Raw genomic sequence first — 22,305 nt, 5'->3', positions numbered from 1 at the left:
TACCCCACTTCTGGTACCAATTTCTGTATCGTTGATGTTTCTTTGGGGGCAAACTTCAATGACTCTAAAATAAGAGAAAATCAATTTGTTGGGAGAATATGGAGTGTCACATAGGGAAAAATGGTTTCCCAAATCCTGTAGCCTGCTGGCTTTCAGTGTTCTCTGGAGTCCTGGCACTTCCTAACTTAGGCTGCCTTGGGGACTGCGCCGGGGTTGAGGATGGGGCTTCCAGTTCATCCAGAAACAGCCCCTGTGATCTGTTCCTTGCACTGAGTTTTCACAGAGGGCCCTGGGAGGATTCTTTTGCTGGAAAATAAAAATGAGCACCACTGTTGAGTTTGTATTTGAGCTCAGACATGGCTGCTGGCTTTCTGTAAGACACATCCTCACGCAGTGTTTACTGACCACTGAGTAGGCATTAAACAGAGTGCTAGGTGCTGCATATTCAGTGGTAAGCGCAAGAGACAAGATCATGGAATCAGGTACTGCACTATTCACTAGAAATACAGTGCTACTCCTGGAACTACAGGTTTTCTAGTAATCAAAGGCATTCACACTCAAAAGAGTTCAAATTAATTTTAATAATGTGATATCCAAAATGTCAACATGTAACTAATATTTAACATTAGTAATGAGATATTTTATATTATTATGTTAAGCTTTCAACATATTACTTAAATTTTACTCATTAAAAAAAAAAAAAAAAAGATTGATTGGGACCAGCGTTGTGGTGTAGCGGGTAAAGCCGCCGCCTCCAGCACCACCGTCCCATATAGGTGCCGGTTCAATTCCTGACTGCTCCACTTCTAATCTAGCTTCCTGATAATGCGCCTGGGAAAGCAGCAGAGGATGGCCCAAGTGTGTGGGCCCCTGCACCCATATGGGAGACTCAGAAGAAACTCCTGGCTCCTGGCTTCCGTCTGGCACAGCTCCAGCCATTGAGGCCATTTGAGGAGTGAACCAGTGGATGGAAAATTCTGCCTGTCTCTCCCTCTCACTCTGTAACTGTCTTTCAAATAAAATAAATAAAGCTTTAAAAAGATTGATTTATTTACATGAAAGGCAGAGTGACAAAGAGAGAGGGAGATGGAGAGGGAGAGAGAAAGAGATCTTGTATCTGCTGGTTTACTTCCCATATGGCTGCAACAGCCAGGGCTGGTCCAGGCTGAAGCCAGGGGCCCCAGAACTCCATCTGAGTCTCCCACATGGGTGCAGGGGCTCAGACTGGGCCATCTTCCACTGCCTTCCCAGGCACATTAGCAGGACGCTGGGTCAGAAGTAGAGCAGCCGGGACTCTAACCCATGCTTGGATATGGGATGCCAGCATTGCAAGCGGCAGCTGGACCTGCTGCACCATGACGTGTATTTCACTCTCAAAGCACAACTCAGTTTGGACCAACTGCTTTCTAAGTGTTCCATGCTGTGTGGGATTCATGGCGAGTGTTTAGGAGAGCACAGAGTATTAGGAGAGACGGGCTTGAACAAATGTGCAAAAATAACCATTTAATGACAAATTGCACACGAGGCTTTGAAAGCAAAGGAAAGCACCTCAGGGACTCCTTGGGGGTAATTGGTGGAGAGTGAAGGCAGAGTTACATCCAAATAGAAGGCTTCTCCTTATTCTTTGTGGTATGTAAAGGTATGAGTTTGGGGGTTTATTTTTATTTTATTTATTTATTTGAGAGGCAGAGTTACAGAGCAAGGTCTTCCATCCACTGGTTCACTCCCTAAATGGCCGCAATGGCAGGAGCTGTGCCAATCCGAAGCCAGGAGCCAGGAGCTTCTTCCAGGTCTCCCACGTGGGTGCAGGGGCCCAAGCACTTGGGCCATATTCTACTGCTTTCCCAGGCCATGGCAGAGAGCTGGATTGGAAGAGGAGCAGCCAGACACAAACTGAAACCCATATGGGATGCCGGCGCCGCAGGCGGAAGCTTAGCCGACTACACCACAGCTCCAGCCCTAGGTTTTTAAAATTATGCATAATTATCAGGGCAGGCATTTGGTGCATGAGTTAAGGTTCCTCCTGGCATGCCGCATGCTGTGTCAGGGTGCCGGGGTTTGAGTCCCACAATGCTCTTGATTCTGACTTCCTACTAATGTGCACCCCGGGAGGCACAGGTGAGAGCTCAAGTGCTGGGGTCCCTGCCACCCACATGGGAGACCTGGATTGAGTTCCAGGTTCCTGGCTTCAAACTGGCCCAGCCCTAGCCACTGTGGGCATTTGGGGACTGAACCAGCAGATGGAAGCTCTCTGTTTGCCTGTCAAATAAATAAAATATATATCAAAAATAAAATTGTATATGATTATTAAACTATTAATAAAGTATAATTACTGCTGTTTCAATAACTATAAAATGACACTTGATAATAGAATACAAGAAGCATAACAACTTAGGGACAATCAAATGCTTCTCTTACTACCTATCACTGTTAACAATGAATTTATTTTTAAAGATTTATGTATTTATTTGAAAGGCAGAGTTACAGAGAGGCAGAGAGAGAGAGAGAGGTCTTCCATCCACTGGTTCGCTCCCCAATTGGCTGCAACAGCCAGAACTGTGCCGATCCAAAGCCAGGAGCCAGGAGCCTCTTCTGAGTCTCTCATGTGGGTGCAGGGGCCCAAGGACTTGGGCCATCTTCCACTGCTTTCCCAGGCCATAGCAGAGAGCTGGGTCAGAAGTAGAGCAGCCGGGACCTAACTGGCACCCATATGGACCACCTGCAGTGCTAGCTGTACCCACTACACCGCAGAACCAGCCCCAACAGCTAAATTTTTTAGAATCAACGTCAGCTTCATTCATGCATAATTTACATGCCACGGAAGACTCCCACTTAAGTGTCTGGTACAGTGAGTTTTGACAAATGAGTACATCATCACCCCAACCAAGGATGTCTTATCATCCTGGAAAATTTCCTTGGGTCAACTGAGGAGTTAGCCCCACTCCTACCCAGCACAACCACTACCTCCCTTGCTATTGCTGTAGGTGGGTTTTACAATTTTCTAACATGAGGCTGCATTTCCAATGTTGCCCCCAGGGGGCGCAGTTGCCAGTAAGAGCAATGATCACGTAGGGACAGCAGCAACAGAAACACAGCCATGGGAGAAGTAGCAGCAGCCCCCACTGCTGTGTTTGCTCATTCAGACCTTCCCGCTGCCCCTCAGCTAGCGTCTGTGTGGATGTCCACATTGCAGATCAGGAAACTGAGGCTTGGCAAGGCTGAATAACTCTTCCCAGGTTATTGGTTTGCATCCCCAGCCATCCCAAGCAGGACACATTCCCGTCCTCCTGTGTGGCTCCTGATGGAAGGGAATGCACACAAACCCGTGTTCCTTCTGTTTTCTAAAGGTTTGTTTCATATTTGAAAGACATAAAAACAGAAAAGAGAGAGAGAGACAGAGACCAAAGTCTTCGTCCACTGGTTCACTCCCCAAATGGCCACAATGGCTGGGGCTGGGCCAGACCAAAGCCAGGAGCCTCAACTCCCTTTGGGTCTCCCATATGAGAGGCAGAGGCCCAGGCACTTGGGTCATCCACCTCCTATGCACATTAGCAGGGAGGTGGATGGAAAACAGAGCAGCCAGCACTCCAACCAGTGTGCACGTGGGATGCCGGCATTGCAGACGGCGGCCTAACCCACTGTGCTACAACTCCGGCTCCCAAACCCCATTCTCAACACTCTTACAAGGGGTCCACGGGACCTCTGCCGCCTAACCAGACCCTCTGCAGGCGCCTGTCACCCCCCCTTTGGAACGCAGGTAGAGGATCTGATTGTGAAATATCGGAAGAAGAAGAAGACGGTAGCTGGGATCATCGTGGAGCCCATCCAGTCCGAGGGCGGAGACAACCACGCATCCGATGACTTCTTTCGCAAGCTGAGGGATATCGCCAGGAAGGTCAGTGGATGGGGCTCCAGTTGGACAGGGCAACGGGGCTTTCTGGGTGGGTTCCCTCAGCAACAGGTTAACCCCACATCTATTCCGGAGCCCCTGGAGACTCCCAGGTGCGCAAGGGCTGCTGTCAGCACTTTGGACAGAGAAGTGGGGGGTGGGGAAGGATGGGGGAGTCCTCCCTGAGAGCAGATTGCACAACCAGCGCCCACCTGCCACTTTGGGGAAGGCCTCTGCCTGCTTCCTCTTCTAGGGATCTGTTTCCCCTCTCAGCCTGCCGTGACCCACACTCCCTGGACAGCCTCCACGTGAGAGCGTGCTGTCTGTTTCCACGTGTAGCGCGCACAGAACCAGCACAACAAACCAGCAGGTTCAGAGATAAGTGGCAGGACGGGAGCTGATTGACTGAAACCCCCCTGCTGAGCTCCTGAGGCCCCAGGTGGTGGGCAGAACACGGCAGCTGGGGTTTGGGGAACACGGTGCAGACTTCACCGTTGGACACATTTCCTTCTGACGGGGTCAGGACCCGGATGGAAGCCAAAGCAGCTCTCGCTGTGCGTTGGCGCCGGGCGTCGCCGTGTTCCCGTGTGGCAGCGGCTCCTGGCCTTAGGGAGCACTCGCATAAAGCTCCGGTTGGAGCTGCTCCGGTGCGGTGACTTGTTGGGTTTCGTTCCGTGCCGCCCACGAGCCTGGGCCTGGCTTGCGGTTCAGAGAGGGATGCGGTGGGGCACCCAGGGTGTGGACTGCTGGCCTCCTCCACGTGTTTACTTCTCCCTCCCTCCCCTCTCCTGTCTCGGGCCAGCATGGCTGTGCCTTCTTGGTGGATGAGGTCCAGACCGGAGGGGGCTGCACCGGCAAGTTCTGGGCGCACGAGCACTGGGGCCTGGACGACCCTGCGGACGTGATGACCTTCAGCAAGAAGATGATGACCGGCGGCTTCTTCCACAAGGAGGAGTTCAGGCCCAACGCTGTGAGTCCACTCCGCCTCCTCTCCTTGCCCGGGGCAGGCCGGCGAGCGCCCCCTTGCTCAACCACAGCTCCCAGCTTGCCAAGGAGGGGCTGGGAGGCACCCGACACGGGTTCCGAGTTGGTCCAGGGCCCAGCTCGCTGGGCTTAGCTGCTGGTTAGGACCACCCAGCTGTGTCTGCGAGGCAGCTTCCTAGGAGTTGGTGGTGAGTCTCCTGACTCCTCCATGTGCGTAAACAACGATGCCGTCAGCGGCGGCTTCCTCCCCCGGAGCACTTGCTCTCGGCCTGGCCCAGTCCACTTCTCCTGGACTTTTTTACCTTCATACAGTCTAACCAAGTGGGTCTCATTCCTCATTTCTATGAGGAATCAGGCACAGAGAGGTTAAACCAGTTGTCCAAGGTCACACAGCCCGTAAGGGACAAAGTCAGGATTCTAACCCAGAGTCCATGGTCTTATTGGCACAGTGAACCACCACATGTATAAATAGACCCCCCCACCCCCACCCCACTGCCCCCAGCCACCCAGGGCCCGGACCCTTCACTCCACCGTTCTGACATAAGTTCAAGGTTCGCTTCGGTATCCAAAGCGCCTCCTGGAACTCCAGCCACCACATCTCAGTTCCAGGAAGCAGGAAGCGAAAGAAGGGGAGAAGGGCGAAGCGGCCCCCTTGTCTCTGGCAGCCTTCTGTGAGAAATCCTCCGAAACTATTCCGTTTCCAACACCCAATGAGGCCCTGGTCCCGCGGCCACGCTAACCGTGAGGGAGTGCGGGAGGTGTGCAGTCGTCAGCCACAGCGACCATCCTGAACCACTCATGGAGGGGTCCCGCTGGCACCCACCTGCTCTCCACGCCCCTGAACGACACGGCCCTGACCAATCACTGAGTTCTCCCAGCCTCAGTCTCCGCCTCCACAGGGGCCAGCTGCCCTGGTGTTCCTGGGGTGAGGGGTTGTGCTGGAAGAACTCAGTGAGACACAGGTGCTGTCCTCCTGGCCCTGGTGGGCGCTCGCTGCTTAGCTTCACCCCTCCTCCAGAGAGGTGCCTCTGGGGGTGGGGGAGGGACGCTCTCCCAAGCTTGCCGATTCGCGAGCCCCCCTTGGGGCACCGCGTGCCTCGTTGCAGCCTTACCGGATCTTCAACACCTGGCTGGGGGACCCATGCAAGAACTTGCTGCTGGCTGAGGTCATCAATGTCATCAAGCGCGAGGACCTTCTGAGCAACGCCACCCACGCCGGGAAGGCCCTGCTCACAGGACTGCTGGACCTCCAGGTACCCCCACCACACACACACACACACACACACACACACACAGGCGTCCACAAGAGCCACGGCCGAGCCTTTCAGCCTGGTGCTGCACTTCCTGGTTAGCGGTTCTGGTGGTAGTAATTTTAATATATTACTTCACCCATTATATCCAAAATATTATATCACTAGAGAAAAAGTAACCTGATGTTTCATATTCTTCTTAAGCTAAGACTTTGAAATCCAGTGCACATTTACCCTGGTAGCACATCTGGATTTGGACTCATCATGTCCCGACAGCCACCGGTGGCCACCACACTGGACAGTGCCACTCTGTGTTAGAGCCGCTGGTCTTTGTAAAACTCCCCACTCAACCTGCATCCCCCAGACATTACCCTCCTAGACTTGGGATGGGGTGGGCACTGGCTAGGGCCAACCAGTGTTGGCAGGACTCGCCAGCAGAGCCCAGAAATTGAGAGCAGAGATGACCTTCACCGGGTGGCCCTGGCCTGGTGGTCTGGAAGTGACCAGTGAGCCGAGGGTGCTGAGGGTAGTGCTGATGAGTGGTGAGGATGGCGGTGGGATGAGGATGAGGATGGCGATGGCGATCACGCTGATGACGTTGGTTGGGTCGATGCTGACGGAGATGATGATGCTGATGGTGGTGGTGGTGATGTTGATGGCGGGGAAGGTTGTGATGAAGGTGGTGGTAAGGAAGGGAGGAAGGCTGATAACAGCAACAGCTGCCACTTAGTGTAGGGATTTCATGCACTCTCCCTGAAGTCCAGCAGTACCGCTGTGGTCTAGGCGTCTGCTGTATAGACGTGAGGCGGGGGCGTGGGAGGGCTCGTTAATTCGTCCAGGGCTACACAGCTTCTGCGTGGCGCTGCTGGATTCTGACTCTGGTCTGAGCCCAGGTTCTCTGCCAGTGTTTGCCTCTCTCACATGATCAATGACCTAAGAAGAAGAATTTCCGTCATTGATTGGGAACTTACTATGTGCCAGACACAGCATTAATTTCTTATAAATATTCATTTAATTTCTTTTAAATATTCATTTACTTATCTATTTATTTATTTGGAAGGCAGAGTTAGAGAGAAGGAGAGATGGAGAAAGAGATCTCCCATCTGCTGGTTCACTCTCCCAAAGGCTGCAATGGCCAGGGCTGGGCAAGCCAAAGCCAGGAGCCAGGAGCCAGGAGCTTGGTCTGAGCCCTCCTCTGCTGCTTTCCCAGGCACATTAGCAGGGAGCTGGATTGAAAGTGGAATAGCAGGGACTCGAACTGGTGCTGATGGGATGCTGGCATTGCAGGCGGCAGCTTAACCCACTGTGACACAACGCTGGCCCCTTCATTTAATCTTTAGAATAGAGTTACCACATTTAGGGCCAGAGGGGGAGGTGAGGCAGGACTTCCTGTTAAATTTAAATTTCAGAAGTCCAAGGCCCTGTAGGCAGGTGAAGGACCCCAGGTAGGGCGCGTTGGGGCCATCGCAGTGCCTGGTTTTCCCACCCCCAGAACGTGACTCCACCTCCAGCGCCTATCCCTGAGCTGTCAAGAAACAAGACCCAGTGCCCTGGAGTCATTTGTGCTTGCCCAGGCCACTGTGTGCTGTCCCTGGCGAGGACAGTGGAGAGGAGAGGGAGACATGGGCATGTCTGGTCCGGGTACCTGTCCTCAGCCCCAAAAACCACCTGGCTGAGGTCAACAGGAGCTGATCCTGCCCCAGTTCTGCAGGGTCGTGTGTGGAGCATGGTGTCAGCAGAATGGGTTCTTTCTGGAGGCTGGGAGGAGAATCTATTCTGTGCCTCCCTCCAGACTTGTGGTAGCTGCTGGCCACCCTGGGCTCGCCTGACTTGTGGTTGCACCGCCCCAATGTCTGCACCTGCCGCAGCGCAGCCTCTTCCCCTGTGTGCACGGGTCGCTGTGTCCCGGAGTCCTGCTTACAGGACACCCATGTTTGGACTAGGGCCCCGTCCAACCCGTAAGACCTCATCTTGGTCTAACTCAGTACATCTGCAGAGACCCTATTCCAGATGTGGTCCAAGGCAGGGCCGCCTTCACCCAGTGCACCTCCCACCGTCACAGCCCCGAGGGAGGGCGAGGGTCTCTTCTCTGGGAACAGCCACATTGGTGGAGTCCTACCAGGTGCCTGCACTGGACGTGGCCCTGGACGCGGAAACCTTGTCCCGCCCGTTTCTCATCACAGCCCCCTTGGGCGGGGGCATTCACACCTTTACAGAGAGGACACAGAGGCGTGACTCACTGGAGTGACCCGCCCAAGAACGCACAGTGCGAAGGAGGCAGAGCTGCGTTCTCTACCCAGGCCTGGGTATCCAGGCTCAGAGCTCCCAGCCCCACGCTGGTCCCTCTGGCCTGGGCACGCTGCGTGAGTGTGGCCCCGGAGCCTGGCGGCACACAGGGGGCAGGCGTTGACGGCAGCTCTGTCTCCCCCTCTGCAGGCCAGGTACCCCCAGTTCATCAGCAGAGTGAGAGGACGAGGCACATTTTGCTCCTTCGACACTCCAGACGAGTCCACACGGAACAAACTCATCCTGGTTGCCAGAAACAAAGGTAAGCAGCCCAACATGGACGCGGAGCCCCACCAGCGGCCAGCGATGTCTGGTGTGGGCACAAGATATGGCCAGCTCCCGGGTGGCCCAGGGGGGAGCCCGTGGTCTGGGGGCCCCCAGCCATAGCCTGAGTGTTCTTTCTCCAAAGAAGGCAAAGTTCCAGGCGGGATTTCTTTATCCATGGATTCACCCTGCAGTTGTTCACTGAGAAGGGGGGTTGGGGCAGCCCTGGAGACAGGGTCCCTTCCTCAGCAAGTGGGCAGTCCAGCATTGCATAACAACCCACGACAACCAGAAGTCCCAGGAGGGAGGAGAGGGGGCCGGGGAGATGGTTGAGGCGGAGAAGTGAGGGGAGCGGTGTTGCACCCTCAGTCTGCACGGCTGAACAGGGACCAGCCTGGGGAGGGGCGTGTGCAGTGACCAGCGGCAGAGGGGAAGGAAGGTGTGGAGCGTGGGGAGGGACAGACTGGACAGGAGGAGCTGAGGGACCTGACGCCAGGACCACAGCACACTGGCCTGCAGGTCAACCTCAAGACTCCAGACTTTATCCTAAGAAGTGACGGCAAGCCGCTGGACGGTTCTAGGTCGGGGCTAGGGGGTGAGATGAGAGCACCTGCCAAGTGTCAGGTTCAGTGTCTTCTTCCTTGTGCCACCTTACAGAGACCCTGCCACACCCTGAAGGGCAGGGCTAATTAGCCTCCTTTTGTTTTTGTTTGTTTGTTTGTTTGTTTTTGACAGGCAGAGTGGACAGTGAGAGAGGGAGACAGAGAGAAAGGTCTTCCTTTGCCGTTGGTTCACCCTCCAATGGCCGCCGTGGCCAGCGCGCTGTGGCCTGCGCACCGCGCTAATCCGATGGCAGGAGCCAGGTGCTTCTCCTGGTCTCCCATGGGGTGCAGGGCCCAAGCACTTGGGCCATCCTCCACTGCACTCCAGGGCCACAGCAGAGAGCTGGCCTGGAAGAGGGGCAACCGGGACAGAATCCGGCGCCCCGACCGGGACTAGAACCTGGTGTGCCAACGCCGCAAGGCGGAGGATTAGCCTATTGAGCCGCGGCGCCAGCTTAGCCTCCTTTTTAAACAGTGTCCATGCTGCTAAACCACCCAGGTGCCCGGCTGTAAGTGGTGATGTCACCCTATGGACAAGCAGGCCCCTCCCTCCTCAGTGAGGGCTCAGCACCACACAGGTGCATACAGTTACCCCTGTGTTGTGTCCTTATGTACTGATTTTCATTGTGTTTGAAAACCAGAAAGAGATCTTCTGGCCCACTGCCCATAACAAGCAGGGCTGGGCCAGGCTAAAACCAGGAGCCAAGAACTCGGTATGTGTCTCCCTTACTGGTGGCAGAGACCCAGTTACTTGAGCCATGACCAGCTGCCTCCCACGGTGTGCTGACCAGAAGCTGGGTCAGAAGTTGAGGAGCTGGGACTCAAAGCAGGCACTCAGTGTGGGATGCAGGCACCCCAAGCAGCGACCTAACCCTTGTGTCCAATGCCCACCCCACTTCCTTGCTTTCCCTGCCACACCACGAGTTTCTGCAAGAGAGGACTTTATCTCAGGACTTCTCTGTGAGCAAGCCTAGGTCAGGGCAGCAGAGCCGGCATTCAGAGTCAGGAGGGAAGGAGGGGGGAAGGAAAGAAGGAACAGTGGATGGGGTGGATGGAGAGAGCGGGGAGGTGGATGAGGAACGCGTGCATGGGTGGGTGGGAGGAAGGGCAGGTGGCAGCCCCTGGGTAACACGTGGGCCTCGCCCTCCAGCCCTCCCTCCCAGTGTGGGACTCTGCCTTCTGCCTCCCCTTCCAGGTGTGGTGCTGGGGGGCTGCGGCGACAAATCCATCCGTTTCCGTCCCACGCTGGTCTTCAGGGATCACCACGCCCACCTGTTCCTCAATATATTCAGCGACATCTTAGCAGACTTCAAGTAAAGAAGCCATTTCCACCACACTTGGAGAAAGCCCCGATCTCAGCAGTTGTCAAATTGATTAGTTTGCCTAATTCATGTTTTCACTTAAAAGTACCAGAAGTGAGCAGATACGCGGAAGGGTCATTTGTGGGGAGAGGAGATTTTTGGCGGTTTGGGGTAGAAGGGTTGAGAGGAAGGGGTGTGGCTTGGTTTTCCTCCCTGCAGAGCTAATGGTTTGCATTGGGTTAAGCCCAGAAATTCTGCTTGAGCCCTAGATGTCGTCTTTGGTCCTGGCCATCGTTCTGCCCACCCTGACCAACCCCAGCAACTCTTTGGAAGTCAGTTGAGGGAATCACACCTGCTCCTGAGACTGGTGGCCAGGGCTCCTGTCTCAAGGATGCTGGCATCCCTCACGCTATGCAAGCGGTCTGCTCTCACGGCATCACCCAGCCCCAGAGCTCCAAGCTCCCCCATGCACGGTTCAGTGAGGTGTGGAAAAGATCACAGGAAGAAGGCAGTGATGGCGCGGGCAGGGGCTGCCCGAGGACTGGGCTAGGGAGTAGGGAGGGGCCCCTGGTCTCCCTACGAGGAGGATCCCTCTTCTCAGTGTACCTGCGACCCCTCTAAACTGTGAATTCTGCCCTTGATGGGGCTTTGCCCAGGGAAGATCTCTGGGCAGCGTCCCTGGGGTTCTTACTCAAAGTCCTCCATTCCCAAACTCTCCCCTGTTGGTCAGTGTCAGCCCGGCCCGTACGCGAGGAAGCTGCAGCCTGAGCATCCACACAATGGACACACTTGAGCCAAGGGGACAGAAGCACAAGCCCGTGGCCCAGCGATGAAAGCCCAGGGTCAGGGTCGGTGGTGGCAGGACCACTTCATCCCATCTCCCAGGGCCTACTGGGGCCTGATTTTGCACCCCTCCCCCCAGGAGGCTCTTTCTCTAGCTTTTGCTCATCCATCTTCCATCCCTTCTGAGCAGACCGTTGAACAGCTTGGCTGTGCCATCAGAGGGAGCCAAGCCTGGATTTAGGGGATTCCACGAATGGGAGGCACAGAGCTCCACAGGTGGAGAGGTAGCCTGTTGGTTGGTGGCTCGCCTGCATTGCTTCCTGTAGTCGGGGCTCTTCCTGACCTGATGGAGTGTGCCGACGACCAGGGAGATGGCGCCGGAATGCTCAGCCGGGCTGTGGCTGAGGCTGCGATGTCTCCACTGGAGATGACCCATTCTGGGAACGCAGTGGATGCCACTGCTCCCCAAGAAAGCGCTTGACAGGCCTACAGCTCTGCAGTGCGCGTGTGTGGACCGAGACGGTCTGGCTTGAGTTTTGTCAGAAAGGAAGCCACTCCGCCCTTGGTGCCTTGCTTGACTCTTTGGAAGCCGGGCTTATCAAGGTTCCTGATGCAGCCCTTCGCTCTCTTAGTTAACTGCTCACCCAAAGATTTAGCTTCCATTCTTCCTCAGCCCCAGGCACCCACTGGTTTTGTGTCGAGGAACAAAAAGCACTGACATGGTAGACAGACGTGGGCAGACCCAGTTCACTTTGCATTCCTGATGTCAGTGCGACTTGGCCGTTTAGTGAGTTCTGCCCCGGTTGAGGTCATTTTCGCTGCCAACTCAGTGGAGGATGTATGCTTCCCTCTCTCTGCAAGGCTTCATGTGTCTGTGCGTTCTTTTCTACGTCAGTCATTCACTCATCAAACTTTCATGAAATACCTGCATCGGCCCTGACTCTGGGCTAAGCACCAGGGATACAAAATGAAATGAAACATAGTCCTTGCTTGCGAGGGAACAGACTCTTAAGCCAACAGTTAAAGCAGCGTGGCGAGTCCTGGGACAGGTGTGTGTAGGAATGCCAGGAAAGCACAGAGCAGACCTCGATCCGCCTAAGGCTCAGAGGAGAGTTCAAGGAGTCAGTGTCGTTTGAGCAGCATTGTGCAGAATTCGCCTAGGAGACAGAGCAAGGAAGGGTGTTGAGGACGGGAACAGCATGTGCAGAAGGCACAAGGTTCCTGGCCTCACACCTTCACCAGCGAGCCAGACTCACAGCCAATATCCCAAGGTTCAAGGCCTTATTTGACAAACAAGATGCAAACAGAATAGAAATTCATTTACTGGCTTCAGCGTGATGCTTTCTGCTGAGAACTTCAGTACGGGATGCAAACATACAGTATGGTTCTGGGAGTCTAAAGGGTTTTTCAGCCAGGGCACAATCAGAAACTTGGCTCTCCTCGGCTCCAGAATCTTGCTGTCTCCCCACAGGGCCCTGGTGGAGAGAGGAATGAACTCGTTTTATCTGGAAAGCCATATCCAGATTTGTTATTCACTCCTCACCAAGGGAAGTTACTTCTCGTAAAGATTTCTAAGCCATTTCTCACTAAGTTGACTCAGGGCACGGTGAGTTCCTGAGACATCCTCTTTCGGGGCGCGGGGACCTAGCTGGAAGATTTTCAAGGAAAAGAATTCTCAGCAGAGCTTAAGCAATAGGGAAGAGGTTGGTGCAAACACGGGAGCCCCGTGGACAAGCTGCTGTCCAGGGCAGAGCCCACGCAGGTGTGCTTCTGTGGCCGAAGGTCTGGAGAGGAATCCATCACACATTTGTGCCATAGAGTGTAGTCAGTGTCTCTAGCGAGTCTTGTCACTTTTACAGAAAACAAGGTCCAGTGATAGCTAGTCTTAGTACATCCTCATTTTTATTATAAATGGGTGTTTTTTTATAATTCTTACTGATGCTCAGTAACCATGCAAAATTGTGCACAACATTCATGTATCTCTAGATCTCTCTATATCCGTATCTATCAGCTCATGGTAGAAAACCGTAGCTAGGGAGCATTGCAGACTTACACATTCAAAGTGGTCTTGTTTACAGTTTTATGTTGACAGTGACAACAAATGATAATGAAATTAACATGTCACAATGTAACTGATGACCATATGCACAGTCCCTTGCATTAAACCTGTTTCCTGTGTTAATCAGTATTCTTAAATTAAAAAAAAAGATATTTATAATGGAAGCTTCAGAGTGAATGTGGACTTTTTGGGATGGGAAGTGGTTTGTTACATGACAAGTACTTACTACATAGCATACACCTGTTAGTGACACCTTGGGAGACACTCAACCTGCAGAAGTGTGCCTGGGGCTCAGGAAGCCCCGGAGGCCATGAAGTTCATACTTGTGACTGGGACGGACAAGGCAGGGACCTTATCCTCAGCTCACATTCTAGCAAGATAACGATCACAACTACCCAGGGTCAGCCACAGGACACAGGAAGACCCAGCTTTGTACAGCTGCTCCAAGGCCAGGCCCCTCATCACCGTGTTCTGTATCCGTCCTCCCTCCACCCCAGTGAGGCAGGGCCGGGCAGAAGCATGACTCAGCATTGCTGCTGTCTAGCTGAGTGACTACAAGCAAGTCACTTCACCTCTCAGCCTGCACCACAATATGAGGCCGGTGAAGGCGATGCTTGCTAACGTGTCCCAAGTGCCTCTCTGGACTGTACACTTTGGTAAGTGCTTTTCATTTCCTGGGTCATTTAGTTCTTCCAACAGCCCTGAGTGTGGTACCATTGCTGTCTTCACAGATGACGAAGCCAAAGTGCAGAGAGAGGTTACGGAAGTGGCCTGAGGTCCCAGCTGGGAGGTGCAGGACTGGGATTCCGGCAGGGAGGAAGCCAGGGCCCTTGCCCCTAGGTCCTACTGCCTCTCTGGGGTTCTCCGACTCCCACAGTCGCTGGCAGGATTAAGTGAGATCACGTTCCCAGTTGCCTGGCACACGTAGCTGTTTCATGTATGGTAGCTCCTTTCAACACGGCCTCACACAAACACAGACTCCAACAAACATGCTGTCAGAGGTGAGTTCCCACTTGTAGATGTGAAGTCTACTCTCCAAGTGATTTTTTTTTTAAGATTTATTCATTTAGCTGAAAAGCAGAGTTACAGAGAGAGAAAGAGAGGTCTTCCATCCACTGATTCAGTTTCCAGATGGCTCCAACAGCCAGAGGTGTGCAGATCTGAAGCTGCTACCATTTTTTTTTTTAAAAGATTACACAGAGAGAGAAGGAGAGGCAGAGAAGCAGAGAGAGAGACAGAGAGAGGTCTTCCATCTGCTGGTTCACTCCCCAATTGGCCACAACGGCCAGAGCCGTGCCTATCCGAAGCCAGGAGCCAGGAGCTTCTTCCAGGTCACCCATGCCGGTGCAGGGGCCCAAGCACTTGAGCCGTCTTCCACTGCTCTCCCAGGCCATAGCAAGAGAGCTGGATTGGAAGTGGAGCAGCCAGGATTCGAACTGGTGCCCATATGGGATGCTGGCACTGCAGGTGGTGGCTTTACCCGCTACGCCACAGCGCCAGCCCCTCAAGTAATCCTGAAAGATATTTCAGCTGTTAATCAGTAAAGCCAATGTTTTGTCCCGGGAGTTGGCACAAACATGGCCAGATGGTATCGACCCTGCCTGATTAATCAGGCAAGATTTTATCTTTGAATGTGGCAGGATCAAAACAAGGCCATAAAAGTTGACTGCCTGGGGCTTAGAGGGACCCTACTGCTTTCCGTTTACAAACTCGTGCATCCCAAGGACATAAAGCAGCGACAGAAGGAAAGCTCCGAGCCTAATTCCTGGGCAGTCTGCCCCAGCCTGTGCCCACTGGGTTCTGGGGAGTGCATTAAACATGGTTGTTTATTTACTGCTGGGCTGCGGGACGGGACAGACGCTCCGGCCCCACAACAAGGTAAGGCTCATGTCTGGGAAGAACAGCAACCTGGAGCCACGCGTTCCACGCACTACACGATCCAATCCGCACCCCAGGAGCTTCGCCACCATTCAGAGCAGAGCTCAGCGGGGCTGGCACGGCGACCCTCTGAAAACTGGCAGACTACACACACGGCCCCCGTTCTCTGCATCTCATGATACACACATGATATCTGCATGGTACATGATGCACGGTCACAGCACACAGGGGTGCGGTGGAGGCAGAGTGCAGGACAGCCACCTGACAGGGGCCGCACGTGGCTGCATCACGGGTGCTTTCAGCAACTGCGTGCTTCCCACTGCACTCTCGGTAGGAGAATTCTCAGCACGAGCGTCCGAGGCCGGAACGAACCTCTGCCTAGAGAGCTGGAGTGCGGGAGGAGGCAGGGATGCAACAGCAGACTTGCGTTTATGACAGCGTTTTCCTTCATAAAGCAAGCAACATGCCGGCTACAAAACCTTTACACAGTTTTGGGAGGGGTAGAGTCCGAAGTGGAAGACTTCCTCCCTCCCCCTCCCCCTCCCACAAGCCCCTCCCCGGGGGGGCCCTACAAAGCACAATTTTCTTTAAACACCAGATTTGCTTTTGTCGGTGAACACTGCCAAGGCCATCTCTGCCCCCGGCAGCACGTCCTCCTTTGTAAGGGCCAAGTGTACTCCACAGCATGGATCCACCAGCGTTTACTGGATTGTGCTGCCTACTGATGGAAATTCAGGTTAGCTTCAGCTTTTTATCTTTTTGCTATTAGAAATTTCAGTGACCATCCCTCACATGTACTCTTGGGTGTTTCTACTAGATTATTGCTGCAGGCAGAATATGTATACTCTCCCTAAGATGCCCAAGTCCTACCGGACTGCCCAGGTTGAACAAAGCCAAGCATTGTTGTGTTGTGAATTTGTTTTGTTTTGTTTTGTTTTGATCAGCTCCCAGCTACCACCTGCCCTAACCCATTTCCTGCTGTCTCCTGGCGATTTCAGCTTGTGGGTCGAGGGCTGGGAGAATGCGCGGGCTGTGTGTGCCCTCTGCTGGTGCTGCACACCCCTCAGCCAATTCCACACTGGAGAGCTGGTGTCCGCCTCCCAGGGAGAACCTGACTCATGGGCCTGCGCGGGGGGATTTTTTTTTTTTTTTTTTTTTTTTTTGACAGGCAGAGTGGACAGTGAGAGAGAGAGAGAGACAGAGAGAAAGGTCTTCCTTTGCCATTGGTTCACCCTCCAATGGCCGCCGAGGACGGCGCGCTGCGGCCGGCGCACCGCGCTGATCCGATGGCAGGAGCCAGGTGCTTCTCCTGGTCTCCCATGGGGTGCAGGGCCCAAGCACTTGGGCCATCCTCCACTGCACTCCCGGGCCACAGCAGAGAGCTGGCCTGGAAGAGGGGCAACCAGGACAGAATCCGGCGCCCCGACCAGGACTAGAACCCGGTGTGCCGGCGCCGCAAGGCGGAGGATTAGCCTAGTGAGCCGCAGCACTGGCCCACAAGGGGATTCTTAAGCAGCTCTCCTGGGACTGTACACATGGAGCCAGGGCTGACGACCTCACCTTTAGGCAAAACAAATTAGCCCAGGGACACAAAGCCCACACAAGCATGTGTCACTCTGGTGTCTCCTGTCCTGGCCATTTCTATCGGAAATGCCCAGCCTGCTTGCTTGTCCAAAGAGATTCTGGGGACCCATCCCAGACACAATGAGGGCACTTGCTCAGAACTAGCCCAATCCAGGATACCTGCATGACTTTTTGGTCTTAATGAAGTCAGGGTCAAGTCATTAATCCCTTTAGGGCTCATAGGAAGAGACTGTATGTCTGTGTGGGAAAGGGACTCACAGGAAGTCCCTGAAACAGTTGGGGAGGAGGTCAAAGAGAGAGAGAGGGAGTGGACAGCCACAAGCACTCTATCATTGTGTCTTCTATGTGATGGGACCTACAGTAAAGCTTCTTGAGCACAAATGGTAACACCCCCGTCACTGAAAGCAAGAACTGGAGGAGGGAAGGGGTCGCTGCTCTCCACAGACGTCTAGAGAGAAAGCCTTCCAGGCTGAGGGCGCAGCCACCGCAAAGCCCCGAGGCTGCTGTCTTTGACGGCACTGGCGCCAGCAAGGGGGGTGCGGCCCAGGGAGGGGATCCAAGGCTGCGATGTGGTGAGGGGCACAGCGGCAGCGGGCTATCACAAGGACATCAGCTCTTGTGGCAGACTGAGGTGCTTCCTCCACTGAAGGACACTGGTTGCTGTGGAAACAGACTCTGGTAGGCCAAGGACAGAAGCAGTGGACTGCAATAACCCAGAAGAGATGAGGGCAGCGAGGATGCGGACAACAGGGGAGGGTGGGAAGTGCTCAGGTCCGGGGCAGACTTGCAAAGCTGAGCCATCAGAGGATTGTAAGTCAGTGGGAGCCCGGCCACTTACGCTGAACAAAGAGTTGGCACTTTCGAATGGGTTTGAGGCCTGCAGGCCCCCCCCAGGCTCTGAGCCACACTCCCAGAATGAACACGTGCCAGGAGGAAGCTCCTGCACACACAGCCCCTGTCCAGCACAGTCACAGGGCACCAGCACCGACAGTGGGAGCCTAGTGTCTCCAAACGTCTGCAGGATTCAACCACACTCGGTCTCAGACCACCTTCTCCTGCCGGTAAGTTAACACCAGTGGCAGTGTAACAAACGAAGCAGAGCTGTCAGCTGGTGTCCTTTCAGTTACATCTTTAACTTAAAATGAATGAGACTTAAAAGGAGGCAGTGAGCGCTTGGCACGATGCCCGCACCCCATACCACAGTGCCTGGGTTCCAGTCGTGGCTCTTGGCTCTGCCTCCTTGGCTTAAATGCCAGTGGTGCACCTGACACTGTCCCAGACCATGAGATTCTCATTGCACATGTCACTGTCTATAATGGCATTTACTTCACGTCTGCTCTCTCCAAGGCACTTGACTGTAAGCTCCACAAAGGCTAACTTCTTTTCTACTGACCTCCGTGTTGTCTGCTCCAAGCGGCGTCTGGCACAAGGCAGACCCTCGAGAGGTTCGAACGGAATGAATGACTGGTTTGGAAGTTGGCAGGAACACGGAGTCTTGAACTATGTGCTTTATTTGCTTCTCAGAAAGGAATAAATTAACTACCAAAAATCTACCTGTCATGTTACCTTGATAATAACACACTCACTTTTCTCAAAATACCATCTTCAGTCCACACAGAGGAAAGATATTGCAATATGTATTTTTATATCTATCCTAATTCTTTACAACAATAGAAAGATAGAAATGGCCTAAATAGTAAAGGTTCAAGGGACCTGTACTTCCACTCAGTGGAATATTCTGCTTTTCCTGAATGTTTTTAGTGTTTGTAACTGAGATGCTATAACATGATGTAAAACAGAAGACTTCGGGTATGGTAGAACAACTGTTTTTGGCCGGCGCCACGGCTCACTAGGCTAATCCTCCACCTAGCGGTGCCGGCACACGGGGTTCTAGTCCCGGTTGGGGCACCGGATTCTGTCCTGGTTGCCCCTCTTCCAGGCCAGCTCTCTGCTGTGGCCAGGGAGTGCAGTGGAGGATGGCTCAGGTCCTTGGGCCCTGCACCCCATGGGAGACCAGGATAAGTACCCGGCTCCTGCCATCGGATCAGCGCTGTGCGCTGGCCGCAGCACGCCAGCTGTGGCGGCCATTGGAGGGTGAACCAATGGCAAAAGGAAGACCTTTCTCTCTGTCTCTCTCTCTCACTATCCACTCTGCCTGTCAGAAAAAAAAAAAAAAAAAACTGTTTTTAAAAACTCTGCACGCACAATGACTTACTACTTCACAGCCACTGGGACGGCAATAAGCAGAACAATGGGAAATAAGCAGTGCTGGAGAGAATGTAGAGAACTCGGAACCGCTGGGGCCGAAGGTGTGGCGCAGTGGCTTAAAGCCTCAGCCTGCAGCACCGGCATCCCATTGGGCGCTGGTTCCAGTGCTGGCTGCTCCACTTCTGATCTGGCTCCCTGCTAATGCCCCTGGGAAAGCAGCAGAGGACGGCCCAAGTCCTTGGGCCCCTCACCCGGAAGAAGCTCCTGACAGAGCTGGTCATTGTGGCCATTTGGAGTGTGAACCAAGTGAGTGGGAGATCTTGTCTCTCCTTCTCTCTGTAACTCTGCCTCTCAAATAAATAATAAATCTTTAAAAAAGGGAAGGGGAGGGGGGAGGCAGGGAGGGGAGAGAACCTCTGGACATTGCAATGGGAATGTAACCCGGCATAGCCACTGTAAAAAGTCTGGCAGGTCCTCCAATGATTAAACACAGAATTACCAGAGGACCTAGGAGTCCCACATCTTGGGATGCACCCAAAGGTGAAAATAATCCCAACGTCCCCCAGCACATGAACAGAGACAAACGTGGCAGTACACGGAACAATACCGTCCAGCTATAAGGAAGAATTACATGCCACTACACGCTACCCACACGTTGAAAACATCACACCAAGCCAACGAAGCCAGTCACGAAAGGGCACATACTGTGTGATTCCAGGCCATGCCATGTCCAGACAGGCAGATTCTAAGGCAGAAGGGGATTAGTGGCTGCCAACGGGAGAGCGAGTGCTGCTCTGTGGGTACAGAGGCCCTGGGATGGTGAAAAACTTCTGGGGGTGAACTGTGGGGGTGGTTACACCACACTGCAAATGTACTTACTGTCCCTGAACTGTACACTTAACATGGTTACAACGATACATTTGTGATGAGTACATGACAATGAAAACAGAGGTGATACGAAATTTATTGACTTATGCGTGGCAAAATCACGAAGACCTTTACCCTGCTACAAGCTACGTGGCCGACACACACACCGATCACGGGAGGCAACACGCAGAGGTAGAGCACTACACACACCCATCTGGCTCCATGACACAGCGGGACGGCCTCGGCCTGTGGGTGCGGAACATCTCAGCTGGGGCGTCGCGCCTCACTCGGGGTGCAGTTACCATCCTGGGAGGGTGCAATGCCCCCGCCACGCTTCGTCCCACTCTTCTGCTAAGGGGTGCATGGAGAGGCAGAACACAGGGCTCCCGCGCGCTGCCTGAAAGCCCCGACCACCACCTCTGAGCAGACGCTTCCCAGTCGCCCAGGGCTACGGCCTTGCGTGTTTACTGTGTGTTCTGACATCCAGCCCACGAGACAGAAAGAACTTTCCGTTTGACAGACGTGAGAAACCAAGGCTCACACAGACTCCGTCAGCTGCCCAGAACAGCGAGCTGACAGCACCCCAAACCCTGTGCTCCTCCCACATCTGTCTTCCAAATACCCGTGAACTGTCCGGGTGACCGTGGCATAGCTTCCTCCAAGAACTGGATCCGAACAGAACCTCCTGGCCATTATCTGCAAGAACAGCACGCGCAAGTGCAGGAAGAATCCGCACTCGGGCGCCTTCCCATAAACCTGGGTCCGAATTTCTGTGTTCTTCCGAAAAGACAAACTCCCAGGGTTCTGACAGTCTCTAGGGGCCCGATTCCCTCTTTCAGCCTCGTCTACACCCTCAGCCTTCTTGGTTAGTGACCCAAGGGGCCCAGGGCTTCCCAGAGGCCCAGCTGATCACTTGAGCGAGTCCAGTCTCCCAAACACCTGTGTGAAGCGCTCTCTGTCCAGGACGCGCCCGTAGCGCAGAGGTAGGTAGAAGGTCTGCTTCCCGCTGTACTGCTGGATGCGCACAAACACCTCGTGGGGCCGGTCCCTCGTCTCCGTCAGGGGGACCACGTCCGCCACGGGGCAGTACGTGTCCTGTCGCCAGCCCCAGAAGGTGAGGTGAGCCACCCGCAGCACGGTGCCCGACTCGTTCACGTACAGGATGCCTACGAGCCTGCGGAAGAAATGGCTCATCCAGCACAGCATGGCCAGGGCGAAGCCAGCTATGCCACCCACCAGGCACAGCGAGTCGAGCGGCATGAGGCCCTGGGAGTACCAGTAGAAGCCGGGCGGCAGAGCCACCAGCGTCAGGGCCGTCTGCGCCACCTTCAGCCGAGATATGTACCCAAACGCTCTGATGGCATTGAAACGGTAGACCATCTGGAACTTCTCGGTCTCTGTGCCCGGGGCTTTCTCCTCGGAACCGGGAGACCTGCTCCGCACCCACCTCTTGGGATCCTCTCGCCCACCGCAGGACCACAGCCCGCAGAGGGGCTTTCCCCAGGCGGCCGGCCCCCGCCACCTGGGCACAGCTCGGAGGAGGGCAGCCTGGAAGGGAGACAAGAGACCGTTTCCTCTCAGAACTCGGCTTCCACCTGCGTGAGTTCGTTAGGCTTTACCAACGGGCACTCAGAACACACTGAACGAGACAACGGTTTTTACGCCGTAAACGCAGCACCACTGTGCATCAGCACCGGCAGGGGCTTGGTTCCGGGATGCACGACAAGACACCCAAACCAGAGGGCTCACGTCTCTTATGCAAAATGGCACAGTGTTTGTGTGATACCTTATACCACTACTACGATGGAAACGCGGCGTAGAGTGGTTATGGGGGATTCCTTTGGGAGTAGCAAGAGCCCGTAGGCGTTCCGCACAGACGCAGCTGTCTCGGCAGCTGAGTGAATCCATGGATGGGGAGCGCACGGATAAGCAGCGCCGACTGCTCGGGGCCCACCCTGAGCACCCCCGCGAGGCTCGGCTAGCACCGCTGCTGGCCCACGTGACCCCGCAAGACCACAGCAAGCCGTGGAGGAGCACATCGTAACCCACATCGGGGCAATCGCCCCAGGACCCAACAAACCAGAAGCTCAGGATTCCTGCCTGTTTGCCCCAACACTGGCTCCGACCCCGACGCAGCCCATCACCCTCCTCCTTACCATGGCCCTGCTCCCTGGCGCCGGATACAACCTCACCGCCGCCGGAAACTCTAAGGGCGCATGCTCGGACTACGCGCGTTGCATGCTGGGAGTTGTGGTGTAGCGTCCGTGGCCGACGCTAGCCCCGGGCATTGTGGGAGGCTGTGGGAGTCTCTTCCCGACGTGCTCTGCGGCGAAGAGGGCCGAACCCGGAA

The 22,305-nt window shown here is 54.5% G+C and overlaps 2 protein-coding genes and 1 long non-coding RNA gene across 8 annotated transcripts in view; 2 read left to right on the top strand and 1 right to left on the bottom strand.

Moving 5' to 3' along the window:
- Positions 1-13,582, top strand: part of ABAT (4-aminobutyrate aminotransferase) — a 100,258-nt gene extending 86,676 nt beyond the window's left edge. For all 6 annotated transcript variants that reach the window (XM_051847393.3, XM_089321234.1, XM_089321235.1 and 3 more), the window contains 5 exons: positions 3,758-3,895; positions 4,692-4,859; positions 5,980-6,126; positions 8,560-8,671; positions 10,471-13,582. In XM_051847393.3, the coding sequence (XP_051703353.1) occupies positions 3,758-3,895; positions 4,692-4,859; positions 5,980-6,126; positions 8,560-8,671; positions 10,471-10,592 (687 nt within the window). In that variant the 3' untranslated portion in view covers positions 10,593-13,582. The remainder of the gene's footprint in view (positions 1-3,757; positions 3,896-4,691; positions 4,860-5,979; positions 6,127-8,559; positions 8,672-10,470) is intronic.
- Positions 13,583-16,439: 2,857 nt separating this feature from the next.
- Positions 16,440-21,504, top strand: LOC138847057 (uncharacterized). The gene is made up of 2 exons (XR_016225934.1): positions 16,440-17,941; positions 18,228-21,504. It is a non-coding gene; the product is annotated as an uncharacterized LOC138847057 (long non-coding RNA).
- TMEM186 (transmembrane protein 186) lies at positions 20,036-22,264 on the bottom strand. The gene is made up of 2 exons (XM_008257692.5): positions 22,112-22,264; positions 20,036-21,503 (listed from the first exon to the last, which is right to left on the bottom strand). The coding sequence occupies exons 1-2, from the start codon at positions 22,112-22,114 to the stop codon at positions 20,865-20,867; spliced, it is 642 nt and encodes a 213-aa protein (XP_008255914.2). The 5' UTR covers positions 22,115-22,264; the 3' UTR covers positions 20,036-20,864.
- Positions 22,265-22,305: the final 41 nt, after the last annotated feature.

This window comes from Oryctolagus cuniculus, chromosome 19 (genome assembly GCF_051225735.1).
Source record: "Oryctolagus cuniculus isolate XC-2025 breed Fujian yellow rabbit chromosome 19, ASM5122573v1, whole genome shotgun sequence".
In the NCBI taxonomy this organism is placed as follows: Eukaryota; Metazoa; Chordata; class Mammalia; order Lagomorpha; family Leporidae; genus Oryctolagus; species Oryctolagus cuniculus.
This window is presented reverse-complemented; position numbering and strand designations above follow the sequence as displayed.